Consider the following 16384-nt stretch of genomic DNA (forward strand, 5'->3'; position numbering starts at 1 on the left):
AACAAGATTAAAATAATGATAGAAGCATAAACTCAGTTGATAATTTGCTATTGAGGTCTTGAACACACAAATTTCTATTAGAACAACAAAATAGCGCATTGTATATGAAGGATTCTTAACAAATTATCTAGGACTAACATAATGTATATTTTTCCAAACAAATTTTTGCTAAATGAAAGAGAGAAGAAGGAAACCAAAGTGGGTAAAAAATACAAATAAAGAAAATTGTAAAGATCACAAATCAAACTAAAGGCAACAAAGTCTTCACTTCCCCAAAATTTAGGTATATATAAATCATAAATTGGCTATATATATGTAGCAACCTATAATGAAAAAGAATATGAAAACAAGTATATGTAGGTATTATGTATGACTGGAACATTATGCTGTACACCAGAAACTGACACATTATAAACTGACTATAATTCAATAAAAAATAAATAAATAAAAAATAAATTGGCTATATAAATAAAATATGCATGCAAGTTCTGGAGTAGGCTGCCAAGGGAGTTACTAGAGGAATAACCTCTGGACTAGGAAGTTATCAGTCCTGAATCTATCATTAGTTAGCTGGAACACTGATTAAGTCATGCAATCATTCTAGCACTTTCCTCAACAGTAGAAGTAGCTACTGGACATCAGATTATTGCATTTTACTACATGTAAATTTTACCTTAAAAAAAAAGAGCTGTCAAAATGGATGATGAGTCATTAATTAATCTGAGCTTTTTTCATCCTTCTATCACATACAACTCATCTCGAAGCACCCTAATTAAGACAAACATTTACTACATGGTAAAAAGTCTTCAAATCACTCATTATTAAGGAAACAAAGACTAGAGGATACTTTTGGTCTCCTCTAGCTCTAAATTTCTAAAGGTTTGTTAATTTATTATAAATGGTATCACTCAATTTATATTTATGAAAGAAAAAGTAGGTCCTTCCCACCTACTACCTAATAAAAGTCAAAAGCCAACCACCTCCGAAGGATTAAGTAGACGAGTAATATAGAGTATTCCATTAAGCATCAACTCCAAGACAGGGAGATTCTTTTCACTGCACCCCTCCCACCAAAGTGCGTGATAAAGTGGTCTTTTGGGTGCTTATTACCTGATGTATGACTTTTCTTTTTTACCAGCTAATATTACAGAATTCTTCAAAAACTACTAAAAATAAAATACTTATAATTAAAAACATCTGAAAAATACAGAAAATATACAAAAAATAAAACAGCTGCTGAATTAGGTTGATAAAATTAAGCATCTTTTTCCTTTTAGTTTTCTTCAGTGAACCAAAAAAATAAATAAATAAATAAATAAAGCATTTTCCAAAACCATGATCAATTAATTTTCTCTACAGAAATGAAACATGTAGGTTGTTAGATTACTGATGATTAAATTGCTCAATGAAAATATGAACTGAATTTTGTTTGTATTTTTACTTTTATGAACAGCTTTTTTAAAGGTGGTATTATTGCATTTGTTCATCACTGAAAATATCTATTGAGGCACAACTACTCTCATATGTTTTAAAACACTATCATCAGCACCTCAACCAAAAACTCTGTACATACTCAGCAGAAATACCATTAGAGCAAAATCAGTATTTGTTATATACAGGATGAGACTATATATCCTGCTGAGGACATCCTTGTATTTCTTTCACCTAAGCTTTAAGGGAACAGTAATTTGGAGACTTTTAATTTTAATTACCCACAGTAAATATAATTTATACATCTTATAAAAAGGGCATTCTATTATATGGCATGAAAGAAATTCATATCAAAAAACTTTATAATACAATGTTTATTGCATTATGTTAATTTTAGCAAAAATATAACTTATGAGTTCATAAGAACTAAGTACTTATAATATTCATGAAAACTTGCCAAAAGCACATGGGAAACTTGTTGTTTCAGTCTATCACTTTTCATCATATTATTACTCTTTCTATGGAATATATATATTCCAACTATGTAATTTTTAAAATTTACTGGGGTCACCTGAATGCATGCAAGTTACAATGTACTTAACAGATAAATTAACAAAGAAAATTTGAAGGACAAAAAAAAGTGAAGCTAATTTTGGCAGAATTTTCCTAAGAGTGCTTTTTATTTAAGCAGGTCTCACCAAAACTGGGGAAGGGGAGAGATAACTACTTATTTATACTCGTTGAATAAAAACATCTATTTAAAGAAAAAAAATTATATTCAACTTACTCTCAGGTCAGTAGAAACGTAAAACCCTCAGAAAAACACTAATTTGATATTAAGAAAAGAATCAGTAAGATGTTGACAAAAAGGAAAAAGAGTTATGAAGTCTTTGAGTATCTGAAGTAACTTCCTACTATCCTTATTACTATCTACCAAGGAAAAACTAGTCATTATGATTGAGATAAACTTTAGTTTTAAGAGGGAATTTTTATTTAAATTACTAGTCAAAATGAGGTATAACCATAACTCTGTAACAGAAGTGCTCTCGTTTGTTACTACCAACATAAATAAATAAATAAAATAAAAATGTGTATTACCAACGAGGGAAAAATGCATGACTGTCTGAAATGTGGCTGTGAATATTTTTCAAATAACTTTTACCAGTACATCAGAAAATTAAAGGATTGTACTGTACAATTATCTTATTTAACAAAATACACTAAAGAGGTACTTGTAAGGTCAGTGAGAGGTTAATCATTTTCAACTCACCAGGATATTCACATATATTTGGGAAACACCAGAAAGAAAGCAATTATTACTAAAACAAATAATCATAATTTTTCTCAAAGATACTTATTCTGTATATTTTTCTTTAAACAATAATATTCTCTTCTTTTAATAAAATAAACTACTTCAGCATTACTTTAACTGATCAACACAAGAAACCTAAAATATCATTTTATGATGCTAACAGTCTTTATCTTCCTTTCTTATTTATTTTTAGGCTCTGCTTTTTCAGTTCCCAATTTCTCTGTATAGAAGCATTTAGTCCAAAGAAAGAAAAACATTCTTCCTAAACTATATATAAGCCACTATTACTAAATGTAATCCCAATTATTTCTGAAGAATTCTAGTGTCTTCTAATAGTTTTGTTTCTTTAATCAAAGTAACAAACAAATTTCCTTGCCCTAAATTATAACTATTATGAAAACCTTACTGCTAGAACCTCACGTCAAAGTACTGTTGATGATTCATGTTTAATCTAAATATACTTCCTTTTCTATAACCTCTCTAAATTAATACAGGAGAGCCTATGATTACCAATAAAATATGGGGTCCCTAATATAATCAACTGGCCTACTATGAACTTATACTAAAGGTAAAAGACTTCTTTTGTAAATATTTTACAACACTTATTTTCAATGGCATTTTAGTGTTTCTCTTCACCCTTTTCTAAAAATACCATACTAACTGGGGGACCTGCAGATGAGGTCAACAAACAAAAGTCCTGGCCAACTTAAACCATGTTTGTCCGTAAGGTCTTACAATTCTTCTTGGGACCACACTTAGTCTAACTCCTCATTATTGTCAGATTCCCAAGATTCCCAAAGGATTCCAAGAAGCCCAAGCTTCTCACTATAATTCTACCCCCGCCACGCCTTTCTTCCTCAGACAACGTTCCTATGACACACCTCTCTTGATCACAGCTAGTGCTTAAAAGCTTACTTCTATATTCCACTGCCTCTGAACCCTCACCTGTTTCTGGTATCAACGAATTTATCTGATAAACTAATCTGTGCTAATATTGTCAATAAAAGGCAATAGTTTAAACTTCCTCTTCCAGAGAACTTGTGATTTTAAATAAAACACTTTAGGAAGAATTCCTAACAGAGGAGAGACACAAAGTTTGGCAATGGCAATTCTCAAATTATACTGCATAGTCAACCACCTAGTCTACCTATTTGTAATGCAGATCCAATTACAATTTAATACACTTTAAATTAAAAATTAATACACAACATTGTAAATCAACTACACTTCAATAAAAAAAAAGTTAATGCAGTCATACAACCAGTAAAGAATATATGCCTGTCTCAGATATATGCCTCATGGCAAATGTCAAGTAAGTGAAAACTAAAAGTACTTAACTATATGGTTTTATCTTAAATCCCATCTCTGTTAAATCTCATCTTCAAAGTAGAGTAAATGACCCCTGTAGCCAATCCAGTTAAAATGGTCAGGTAACTTTTTAACCTACCCAGAAGAATTACTTGAAGCATAGCATGTATGAGGTCCTCGCAGCACATTTGATATTTATGACTTAAAGTGTATTTTCCACTTTATGCTTTCACAGCTTGGTAAATTATAAATATAGTTAGATATTGTTTAGTCTCAATTCTGACAAACCACTTTGTTCCAAAATCTATGACTGAGATAATTTAATACCATTTTTATTCAACCTGCAATTAATCCTATAGTTACAAGTCTAGTGTCTAGTACCTCCTTTCTGAACAACAGGTCCGAGGTTTTTTTGACCAGAACTGGATGGATTTTGCTATATAGTAATCTTGTTAAGAGACCTCTTGACCAGAAATTTCAAACTTGAGATCAGCTAGATGAATCTGGAAAGATAAAACACTTTATTCGGAATTTCTTAACAGTGGGAAAAGAATAACATTACTAGCTCAAATGAAATACCCGAGAGAGACTATGTAGACTACAGTATTGTAAAACATACCAATCCTATTTTGGTTTTTCTTGCAATCCTATCTGGAATTTCTATACAGCTACAAGTCCACAAAGGTTAAGGACTATACCACTTACAGCTTTCACAGCCTTTCAACCTACACTGAAAAGAGTATTCGAAGAGCTGAATGAATGAAGAATTAAAACAGTTTAGGCGAATTCTTGAAGACAAAGTCTATATACAATGTTCATTCAGCTACCTATAAAACACATTTTATTAAAAACAATGTTTTATAAACTACACAAAGGTCACTAATGTGCAGATAAAGCCTACATAGGCCAATAATCTATTTTACATCCTTTAAAGTCACATATTTGGCCCTATTTCTTAAACAAATTAACTCAGCAAGTATCTGACATGCCTTCACCTCCACTTCCCACCCCCATTCTTTTGCTTTAGAAGATAAGTATGAAGTCCAGCTCAATCCGAAAAGAATGCTTCACCTAAGAGCTACATTTTGCCTTGACTTTCTTTATGACCTTGGGGGGAAATCTACCAAATGACGGCTATAATAATGTTTGTGTGTTCCCATTTATTAAAGAAATTTAATCCTAATATGCTAACAATAGTTAAGTCTTTTAAACTGAACCTACAGAGCTGAGAGCCTTTGAATTACAAACATCAAATGATGTGTAATGTAAACCACATTTAAAAAACTTAATTTGACTAGTTTAAAAAAACAAACTACAAAGGCCCCAAATTTAACAAGATTAAAAAACAAATTCTAAAAAACACCAACAGCCTCTTTATGGACAACTGGTCTGCAATGTGAAAAAAGGAGAGGAAGAAGAAATAAAAGTAGCCTTGACTAGCTATTTCCTTGCTTTTATAAGGCTAACAGCTAGGCAACAAATGAAAAGTTTAAATTTGTCAAAGAATAGGGAGATGGTATACAGAGAAACCTACAATCTGAAAATTACGAAGATAAATCTACCTTTTAAGTCACTAATTTGTATACCTTTGTTGGGCAGTAATCTTGACATTGCTTTATTAGCATTAGAAAGATAAAGCCCTGCCTTGGGGGAACATCTACGAAGTACATTTCATTTTAGGATCTTAGAACAGTTTACGAGCAGTATCTCTGTAGGTTTCCCTAGGGTACTCTAAAGTGCTTACCATCATTCACATATTCAGCCACCACTAGGGTGAAAAGTAAATAAACACGGTTTACTTATGCGATTATTTACCACGTAATTCTAGTCAAGAATGCACAGGTACACATCTATACAGATATTTAATACCCAAAGAAAGCGTATAATACTACAGACGGTAAGATTCACCCTTAATTGACCACTATAGAAACCAGAGGCCTTCCACATGGGTTGTTCTCTACCACTACTCTTGATCTGAAAAAGTAACAGTGTCAACTCAGCATTCTAACAGTACAGAAGACAAACAGAACTTAGTGAAATCTCTTCTTCCAAACACTCAAAAGGTGTTCATAAAAACTGAGATAGAGCAACGCCCTCCCCCCTAAAAGCACCCTACTAGAAAGAATGAAACATCGAAAACACCGGGTGGGTCAAGATTAGAAAAGCTGATCTACCCAATTACTCGGAGGGACTACACGGTTTGGGACTAGGAACGAGATCGGGGTGGGGGTGGGTAGCAAAGTGAAATCTAACCCCAGAAATCACAACATAGGCCGCAGCCGGAGAGCTGAAGCTGGCGGGAAGTGAGCTCCCTTTCTGTTCCCAGGGGAAAGTCCAGAGAAGAGCGGCTCCACACAGCGGACGTACGAGGCGCCAGCAGTGCATGCCTACCAAGGCGCCAGAGCCGCTGGAGAACCCGGTTTAGAAGGGGAGGAGATCCCGGCAGACGGCCCTGGAAGAGGAGGAGGACTAAGGTTGAGAGCAGCGGCAGCGTCTGGAGGGGGGGGATTACCTAACTGTGACGACAGAGAAGTGTCCTCAGACTCCGGCGATGGTCCCGACTGCGCAATGTGTGGTGTCTTTCCCGCTTAGCCAGCAGCAGCAACAGAACCAGCTCCTTCAGCCAGTCGCCATTTCCCGCCTACCGACCTGCTGCACCGCACGGACAGGGACCCGGATGGAAAGCGGCCTCTCCGCGCAGGCGCTTTGGCTTCCTCCTCCCCCTCCCGCCACAATTCCGCGAGGTGGGAGGGAAGGAATGCGGGCGGCCACAACGGCAAAGAAAAAAAAAAGCCAAAAAAACAACTCTACTTCCGTGAAGAGCGTTAGAGTTCCTGCCGCCGGAAGAAACTCGCGAGCCCGAACTCCTGACAAAAACTGAACGCAGGGCCAAAAACCGGATGGAGTAACAAGGACAAAACCTATGAGGCTACGCCAGTGCCTGGGGGATATTTGTACTTCAGGGGCCTCCGTAGCTGGTTGTGTAGTGGTCGCAGGGGGAGTAGGGAGTAAAGCGTTGGGAGTGGAGAGGCGGGGACCCGACGGACGGTTTTTCCTCCCGCTGCTAACGGAACTGCTTAGGCACAGCTGGGAGGGGGAGCGCGCCCTCGCCCCGGGGGGCGGGGCTTAGGAACGCGTCGCTCAACCTGGCGGCTAGGGTTTAGTAACCCGGGCGCGCCAGGTGGGTGGAGCCGAGTGAGACCGGGTGGTACCAATCGCTTGGCGCGGTGGAGGAGGTAGTGTGCGGAGAGCGCCTGCCTGAGGCCGGGATAAGACGAATGCTTCGTCTCTCCTGGGATCCCGGTGGCCCCTGAAGGTCCTCTTTGCACATCACCTAGAGGGCATAGCAGTTGCTCGTGGATTATACAAACCTACCCCACAAGTGTCCGGGGCGGTTCGCAACGAAGCGAGACCATTAGGACAAATGGGTTCCTACCTGCAGGCCTGGGTCAAAGGACTGCCGACCTCACAGGGTGAGAATGTGTCAATCCGGAGCGTCCAGACCTAGTGGAATGGCAAAAAAATCCTTAAGCGTAGTGGTTGGAAGAGAATCATCTATTTACTAAAACTCCGGGCCACTCTAATTATTAAGTCAATAAATATTTATCGAAAAACCATAATGTGTCAGGTCTGTACTAGATGCTAGGGGTATAACAGTGAACTAGGCAGATACGGACACTGTCTTCCCAGAGTTCACAATCTACTGAAGAAGGCAGACAAACAGGATTTAAATACCGTGTGATAAAGTGGCTACAAGTTCTTGGCAGGCGTTATAAGAGCACAGGAGGGCTACCGATAAGGAGGTCTGGGAAGGCTTTCATGAGATGACATCTAAATGAGACAGGATGAGTTGATGTTACAGTGTTTAGGTAAAGGAAACTAGAGATGGAAAAGTCCAAAGATCAGATCTCGTTGAGCACTGGGGAAGTTTTTCTGTGCACGGGGTATAGATGAGTTGCGGGGCATATAGTGGAGAGAGATGAGGCTGAGATGTAAGCACGGAACCCTTGTGAATATGGTTGTTGCTGTTTCAAAGTGTGGAATAGGTGCTTTGTCTTCTGAGAGACTTCTATACTACAGATTCTGTCAGAGCTCAAAATTCGTTTGGATCCTAAATCTTCCTGGTATAGAAATAGTCTGAATGTGACATTTATGGAGAGCCCGTGGTATACAGTGTGCAGAACTGGTAATAGTTCACAAAATAATAGATTCCTGAAAAACTAATTCAAAATCAACAATTACTGATTATCATGGAAATTACTGTGTATCATGGAAAGCAATAGAATATAAATTACTGAACAATTTCCCCAACTGATTAGTGAAATAATTTTTGAATCAAGTAACATTGGAAATATTTTTGAAAAAAGATGTTTCAAGAAGTGGTTATTTCAAAATGTCCCTCCTAGAACTTAAGTAAAATATACCATTTACAAAGCACATTTATATGTGTTTTGAATCCCCCCAACCCCTGTGAGATAGGTAGGTGATATTAGTACCCGATTCTTTAGTTGAAGACACCGAAATTTTTTTAAAGGGGGACAGAAAAAGTGAAAAACAGATCCTTATCCAAAGACACCTAGTAAGAAATACAATCAAGATTCAAGTCCCTCTGCTCAATACACCACATCCTCCTGTGTCCTATGGCAATTTTACTACTGTTAGATGTTAAGATTAGAAAGATTGCTGATAGTAAGCCTAAATGCTTTTGCAATTTATTTAACATTTTAACACCATTTACATCCAGTGGTCTCTTTCTACTAGCTTCTTTTCTGCAGTATCTAAAGATCACATGAGATTATTTATGAAAACACTTAGCAAGGTGTTTTCCATACTCCTTAAATCGTAGTTGTTAATGTCATTAAGCTTCAGTAACAACCCTGTGCAAGATTTAAAATAAAATCAAGTTTTAAAAATACTAACTTAAAGAGTGTGAAGTATATTTAGATGCAAATCATTAGCCACAAGAAAAAAAAATGTAATGTAAAAAAACTATTGGCATTATGTGCTTTTTGAACTATTCAAAACTATGCTATATGAAAACATTAATGAAATAGGATGTTCACTATGTAGTAGTATCCTGGATTTTCAACAGTCTTTCAGTAGATCCCTTATTCCAGCATATATGGAATATATACTGGATATATAGAGCATATGTACTTCAGAAACCAATCTTATATTAATTCTATCTCTGTGAGTTATGTTTATCACTCTTACTGCAGCTCACTAAAGAAGCAATATTCATAATAAATATCAAAATATCAGAGCTGTCATTTTGCTCCAATATTGCAATCACTTGATGGTAATGACCATGTGAAACTTAATATTGTCAATGCTAAATTTACTTTTTTCTCTCAAACCTGTTTCTCTCTGTATTCTCCACCTTATAGAATACAGTTTTTCTTTCTCGTATCTACTCCACTGTAAGTGCAATAAACTAAACCTTTGAAATATATCTGGATCTAAACACTTCTCATCAGCTACCTCCCTGGTTCAAGAACCAACATCTCTCACCTGGAATACTAGAACAGTCTTTGAAGTCTTCCTGCTTCATTCTTTAACCTCCTTCAAGTTTTCCAACACAGCAGTCAGAATGATCATTTTAAACCTCTTTATAAATTTTCCATCACCCTTAAAATAAAATCTAAAGTTTTTCTATTGACATGCAGCACCATTAGCTGACTCTTGGCTGCCTCATTGACTACATTCACTACTCCTTGCTCTTGTTGCTCTAGTCACATTGGCCAATGAACTGTTCTTTGTAAAAGTATATTCCTGCATAAAGGGCTTTGTATTTGTTGTTTCCTCTACCTCTAATTCTCTTCCCCCAGACCTGTGCTATTCACTAACCACTAACTACAGTGTGGCCACTGAGCACTTGAAGTGTGGCTGGTGTGGCTGAGGACCTTAATTTTTAATTTAATTTTAATTAACTTAAATTTTAAAATTAACACTGAAGTGACTGCTTAACAGGTGATGTAGGGTGATAAAAAAGTTCTGGTACTAGATAGTGGTGATGGTTGCAAAATACTGTGAATAAACTTAATGCCGCTGAATTGTAATTTAAAATGTAAATATACAACAGTAAATTTTATGTTTGTGTGTTTTGCTACAAAGAGTTGAAAACTTATGTCCACACAAACACCTGCACACAAATGTTTATAGCAGCTTTATTCATAATAGCCAAAACTTACAGCAACCAAGACGTTCTTCAGTAGGTGAATGTATAAATAAACTGGTACATCCATACAATGGAATATTATTCAGCTACAAAGAAATGTGCTATCAGGCCATGAAAGGACATGGGGAAATCTTAAATGCATATTACTAAGTGAAAGAAGCCAATCTGAAAAGGCTATATACTGTATGATTCCAATTATGTGACATCAAGGAATAGTCAAAACTTTGGAGACAGTAAAAAGATAAGTGGTTACCAGGCATTTAGGGGTAAGGGAGGAGGAATAAGTGGAACACAATGAAATTTTAGGGCAGTGAAACTATTCTATATGATGTTATAATGGTGGATATATGTCATCATACATTTGTCCAAACCCATAGAATGTACAATACAAAGTGTGAATCCTAATTGTAAACTAAGGATTTTGGTTGATGATGATGTATCAGTGTTGGTTTATTAATTGTAACAACTCTACACTGGTGCAGGTTGTTGATGGTAGGGAAAGCTCTGTGTGTGTGTGTGTGTGTGTGTAGGAATGGGATACATGGGGACTCTGTACTTTCTACTCAGTTTTGCTCTGAACTTAAAAATGCCCTAAAAAGTAAAGTCTGTTGTAAGTATGCTTGGAACATGAGTATGTGAATATACTTATTCAACATAAATTTTATGAACTTTAAATACTGATGAAAATTTTCAGTGATAATTTAGTGTCCAAAATGAGAAGGGCTGTAAATATAAAATATACACTAGATTTCAGATTTAATACAAAAGAAAAGAATATAAAATACCTCAGTAGTATTCCATATTGATTACATGTTAAAATGGTAATATTTTGGAAATATTGGTTAAACATCAGAATTTCACCTGTTTCTTAAATGTGACTACTAGAAAATTTTAAATTACATAGGTGGCTTGCATTATATTTTTATTAAATAGTGTTGCACAAATATTCACTTGGCTTGTTCTCACACCACCTCTTCAGAAACGCCCTCTCTGATCATCCTATCTAAAATAGCACTCTTCCATCAGTATTTATTGACTTATATTTATTTTTCTCATAGCACTTACCACTATGAGTATAGAAAATAATTATCTATCTATGGCATATAAGTTCCCTGAAGGCAACAAATTTGTCACTGTTGTGTCTCCACTACTGAGAACAGTTCCCTACACATATTAGGTACTCAATAAGTAACTGAAAGAATGGTCATTGTTCTTTCATGATGGAATCTTTAGGCTTATGCATTAGGGAGAGGGGTGGACAGCATCTTGAAGACTTAATAAATATTTGAAAGATTAATCTCAAATCCACATTTCTGGGTCTCTCAGCATTTTAACCCTCCATTCCCAAATATTTATATAACTATATTTCTCTGTCTTCAAGTTCATTCTGCTGCCATCTCCAATCTGCTTTTAAACCCATCCAAAGAATTTTTCATTTCAGTTATTGAAATTTGCAGTTCTAAAATTCCTATTAGGTTTTTTTCTTTAAATAATTTTCATCTCTGTGCTGAGATTCTCTAACTGTTCACCCATTTAAAATATTTTCATTTCACCTTTGAACTTATTTCTAATACCTGCACTAGCAAATAACAATATAACAATAAAAAGGACCATCTCAGTTTTTCTAGCTATGGATCAAAATTTTTTGTGTCCTTGTTTGTCTAGTAATTTTTTTTAATTGAATACTAAATACTGTGTATATGTTGCATAGATTCTGAATTCTGTTATCATCTTCTGAAAAGTGATGATTCTTGTTTTAGCAGGTACTTAAGTTACTGAATGACTACCTTAAACTAGTATAGACTTGGTTTTATGCTTTGTTAGTTCATATCTTTGGAAAGCCCAGGGAGTTTCATAAGTTCTCATTTGGCAGAACGCAAATCCATACTCTGTCTCCCTCGCCAATCTTGGCAGAGCTTGTTAGGGCAGGTCTACAGTAGGTCTTACTCTAGGGAATGGTCTTTACTCCTAAACTGCAACCTTTCTAGATTTTCAGCTGGATGCCATAGTTGTTAAGGAGATCTCCATCTTGGCAGGTCCAGAAACCCAATGTCCCTTAGCACTGTCTGTGCCAACACTGCTTGACCTCTGATATCTCAGTTCCATTCTTGACTTTGTAGCAATTGCTATCCAGTAAGCATCAGGTGGTTTTGTTATGGTTATTATATAGCCTGTCCTTAGCCATGGACTTGCAGGGACTCCATATGTGGGTTTCTGGGGCCACCTCTCTGAATATCTTCCTTTTCTCTGATCCCCCATCCCATAGATTCCAACTGCTTCAGCTGCCCATACTATGATCTCTGTCTTCTTGGCTTAGCACTCCAGCCTCTTTGCACCACCAGAAGGCCGATGTGGGGCTCAACTGCTTAAGTTTCCCTTCTCTAAGAAATTTCAGTTTTGTGCTGCCTGAAAACGGGTGCTTAATATATCTTAACCAGTTTTATAGTTGCTACAAATGCAGGAAGACTAGATCAGTCACTCAGTCATAGTCAGAGCAGAAGTCTCCCTTCCCTCAGGTTTTTTGAACTGGAACTAAGGAAAGAGGAGCAGCCCCTCTCAGGTGGCAAAACTAAGAAAATATGACCTGCTAGAAGTCTTGGTTAGAGCCTCGAATGGGGACCTGGTCTGAGAGAATGAAGGTAATAACAATGAAAGTAATAATAACAAATATAGAGAAGCAGAAATGGGAGGTGGTGAAACAAAGTTGGCAGCATTCAAGGCCTTGTTTCAATTGTCCTCAAGTCCAGAAGACACCTGCCCTATTTGCAGTTTGCTTAGATGGACCATTAAATTCCCCCTTTTTTCTGGGATACATGGTTTTTCATTTGGAACCCTAACTGAGGAGAGTCTTTTAAAAGCAACTGGATGTAATTCAATTAGAAATGAAAGTTAATGCCACATGTGATGTCAAGACTCAATAACCTAGACTTTGGAAATGTAAATATGTCACATGGTTTGTCTTACTGGAGCCATTCGGCCAGACATGTGAGAGAAGAGATGTTTCCAAGGTCAGCCATTATGGGAAGTGACTATCTCCCTCATAAGTATGTTGTTTTATTTTTGTTTTTGTTTTTTATAGATTCTCTGCCCTCATATTCTAGCAAATTTTGTTGTTACAGTATTATGTATTATACAAATGAGAAGTCAAAAGGAATACAATCTTAAGATTTTCTAAAATAAAGGGACATGTTTTAGGAATGACTTTGAAGTCATATTCACATTTTCCCTGGAATCATCCTTCTATGTATATTGTATATTCTGCATTCTCTCTTTATGGGTCAGCAAATAACCTGAACTTAAGAGATTCTCCCTAACTTACCCCTTTCATACTTCTTTAGCCTCATTTCTCTCCTCTTTATGTATGATACTCTAGCCTCATAACTACAATGTTTCAGTTACATGAAAACCTGGTTATTTGGCACCTTAGAGACCTTGGAACCTTGGAATTTTGTTTATTTATAATAGCCCTTATCACTATTTTAAATTATCTGATTCACGTGTTTACATGTACATTGTCTGACTGCTCCTACTTGAATGTAAGCTCCATGAGAACAGAAATATGGTCTATCTTATCCACTTAAGTATTCTTACTACCTAGAACAATGCTGGGTCCATACGAAGCATTTAAAATTTGTTGAATAAATTAGCATTACAGTAAATAGCCCTAGTGTAAAAATTTCTGCCATTCTAGTTTAGCTTAGTTTAAAAGGAATTCCAAATTTACTCAAATTTTATTGTTAAAATGTAACTATTTGCATCACGTGTGCTATGTGTGTATGTGTATCAGAATCAGCAAAATAGTAAAACAAGTTTAGTTTTTAATTTATTAGAACCCAGTAAGTGATGATTTTAAAAGCAGAGTGTCCATCAAATTAACACTTAATTCAGGGCAAAAATACATTTAAAAAACCTAAATCTTAAGGCAGAAGTAAAACATTATAAAACCAGCATGTCTAATATAGATTGTAGAATGTCAGAATTTTAAGAGATTCACATAGTATTTTATAGCACTAAAATGTTAATACAGTCAGAAATATTATCAATTGGTCCAAGATTTCTCAGTTTATAAAATGTTTAGACTGCTAATTGAAGAAATTTTGCTGTGTAAGTAATAGCTACCATATAAGCAAATGATTGTTTTCATGATAAAGGAACAAAGGCAGGAAATTTCATGGTTTTCATTTGTAAAGATTTTACAGTATTAAATATCAAGTATTACTAGGGATATGTTTTAGATTCATCTTCCTATCCTAACTTCCAAAAAGTGTACATCAGTTCCCTTTAACTCCATTTACAAAAATTCTGTGAACTGTCACACCTATTCGTTATAGGCCTGACTCTTCTCATAGCAAAGGCATGAATTACTTACTTTGATATGGTAGAAAAAAATAATTTTAGTAAATCACTACATCTTTTCTTGGTTGCTAAATGATTTCAAACTGAAATCTAAGAATTTTGCACCTCTAATAAGTGAACAATCTTTTTTTTTTTTTTTTAACCTCTATAAGTTTGGATTTTGACTAGAACCTGAGTACAGGGAAAAAAAATCTCATGTTTATGTGCAATTAACTGTAGCCCTTCTGAAAAACAGAATTATTAGCAAGCTTAAATTTCTCATGAGCAAATCTTTTATTTGGGGGAAGGGGGGTAAGATTTAAAAGTGTTTTCAATCAGAAAACAGGGATTAGCTAGCTTACGTATTCTACTGAAGAGTGTCAAAAAAGACAAATACATTTAAAATAATTTTTTAAGTCTAGCAAATATGAGGTTTATGGGTTCTTAACTAAAAATTAAACACAAAGATTTTTCCTCTTTATTACAAACTTTTAAGCTATTTTAATAAAATGGCTGTAGACCTCATTGTACTTCTATTTATCTGTGCACTAATAAAAATCTGTTAAAATTCCTTATTTAGTACTTCCAAAAGTCTAGTCAAATAAGATCACTAAAACTACCAGAGAAGCTTTGAAATACTGGTTGCAAATTCATTTCAAAGTTGATTTAGCCTCTTTCAGAATCCGGCATTTAAATAATTAATATCTTCACCAACTTGAACTCTGAAAATATAAAAATTTTAGCCAGTACTTGTTATAGTTAAACAGCACTGGTATTATGTGAAAAAATAAAAATTGGAAATATATTGTCAATCATACATTTCACAATTTCATGAACTAAGCAAGGTACAAATCATAAATATTGTTATATCTTCGCAGGCTATCTCAACTTCCATCAGGCCTCAGCTGAAAGCTTATCTGCCAAAACACGTCAGTATTCATGTAAAATAAAAGGAGTAGGGAAGTGATTTTACACACAGCTGCCCAGTGTTTGTTTTCTGGGTTCCCCTCTCTTTTATGTAGTTATTTTAGGTATAACTCCTTGAAGAGTATGAGATGAAGGGTAGATAAAACAGAATACCTGTTGGGCTAACAAGAATATATTAGTTATAAAAAGTTTTTCAGCTGAATAACTGTTCTCACTATGGTTATGCTATGTGCAACATATAAACTGTACAACCATTTTCTCCTGTTTGTCCATTTGTGGAAAGAATTAGTCTCAATAAAATGTAAAATATACATTAGTTTGCTTTAAATGCAAAGATTACAGTTTTGCTTACTTTGTTTTTGGCTCAACTGTAACACAACCCCAAAAGTCTCTGCTTTAATAATACAATATGAAAAGTTCACGTATGTACATGGGTACATTCCTTCATTAAAATTTTTCCTTAAATCTATCTCAATGTATCTTTACAACTGATACAACTGATCTTTACAACAAGAGTCAAAGTCGACAAAGTAGAAATGATGCCATTTTACAGCACTTTAGGTATTCTGAAGTTTTCCTTTACGGCTTAAAGGACATCATTGAAACGTTGCTTTCCATAGTCTGCAGGATCCATTTGAAGTTCTCGTTCTTCATCATCTGTAAGGAAAATAATTAGGTATCAAGAATATTATTTTTAAAATCACTTGCAGAAATTCAGTCAAATAATATCTTTTTTTCCCTCCTCAGCCTTAATGTAGTTTTCGACTTGTTCTTTTACACCTCCTGCAGCTAGTGTTCAAATAGTGTTCTGTTTCTTAGTTGCTTGGCTAATGAGTGAAAAGTCCATAACTATTTTGGAAGATAACTTATTTTTAATAAATCTTTTGATGATA

The 16384-nt window shown here is 35.3% G+C and overlaps 2 protein-coding genes across 5 annotated transcripts in view; both read right to left on the reverse strand.

Moving 5' to 3' along the window:
• CTDSPL2 (CTD small phosphatase like 2) overlaps window positions 1-6983 on the reverse strand; it is a 68250-nt gene extending 61267 nt beyond the window's left edge. Inside the window, exon 1 of one of the 3 annotated variants that reach the window (XM_032481326.1) lies at window positions 6569-6983. The gene's annotated coding sequence lies outside the window, so the exon portion shown is untranslated. Of the gene's footprint in view, window positions 1-6563 lie in introns of all 3 variants that reach the window. The other 2 variants (XM_032481327.1, XM_014565342.2) reach the window with 2 other exon arrangements.
• A 7051-nt stretch (window positions 6984-14034) lies between these two features.
• GOLM2 (golgi membrane protein 2) overlaps window positions 14035-16384 on the reverse strand; it is a 93006-nt gene continuing 90656 nt past the window's right edge. For both annotated transcript variants that reach the window (XM_032481329.1, XM_032481328.1), the window contains one exon: window positions 14035-16148. In XM_032481329.1, coding sequence (XP_032337220.1) covers window positions 16078-16148 — 71 coding nt within the window. In that variant the 3' untranslated portion in view covers window positions 14035-16077. The remainder of the gene's footprint in view (window positions 16149-16384) is intronic.

This window comes from Camelus ferus, chromosome 6 (assembly GCF_009834535.1).
Source record: "Camelus ferus isolate YT-003-E chromosome 6, BCGSAC_Cfer_1.0, whole genome shotgun sequence".
Lineage (NCBI taxonomy): Eukaryota > Metazoa > Chordata > Mammalia > Artiodactyla > Camelidae > Camelus > Camelus ferus.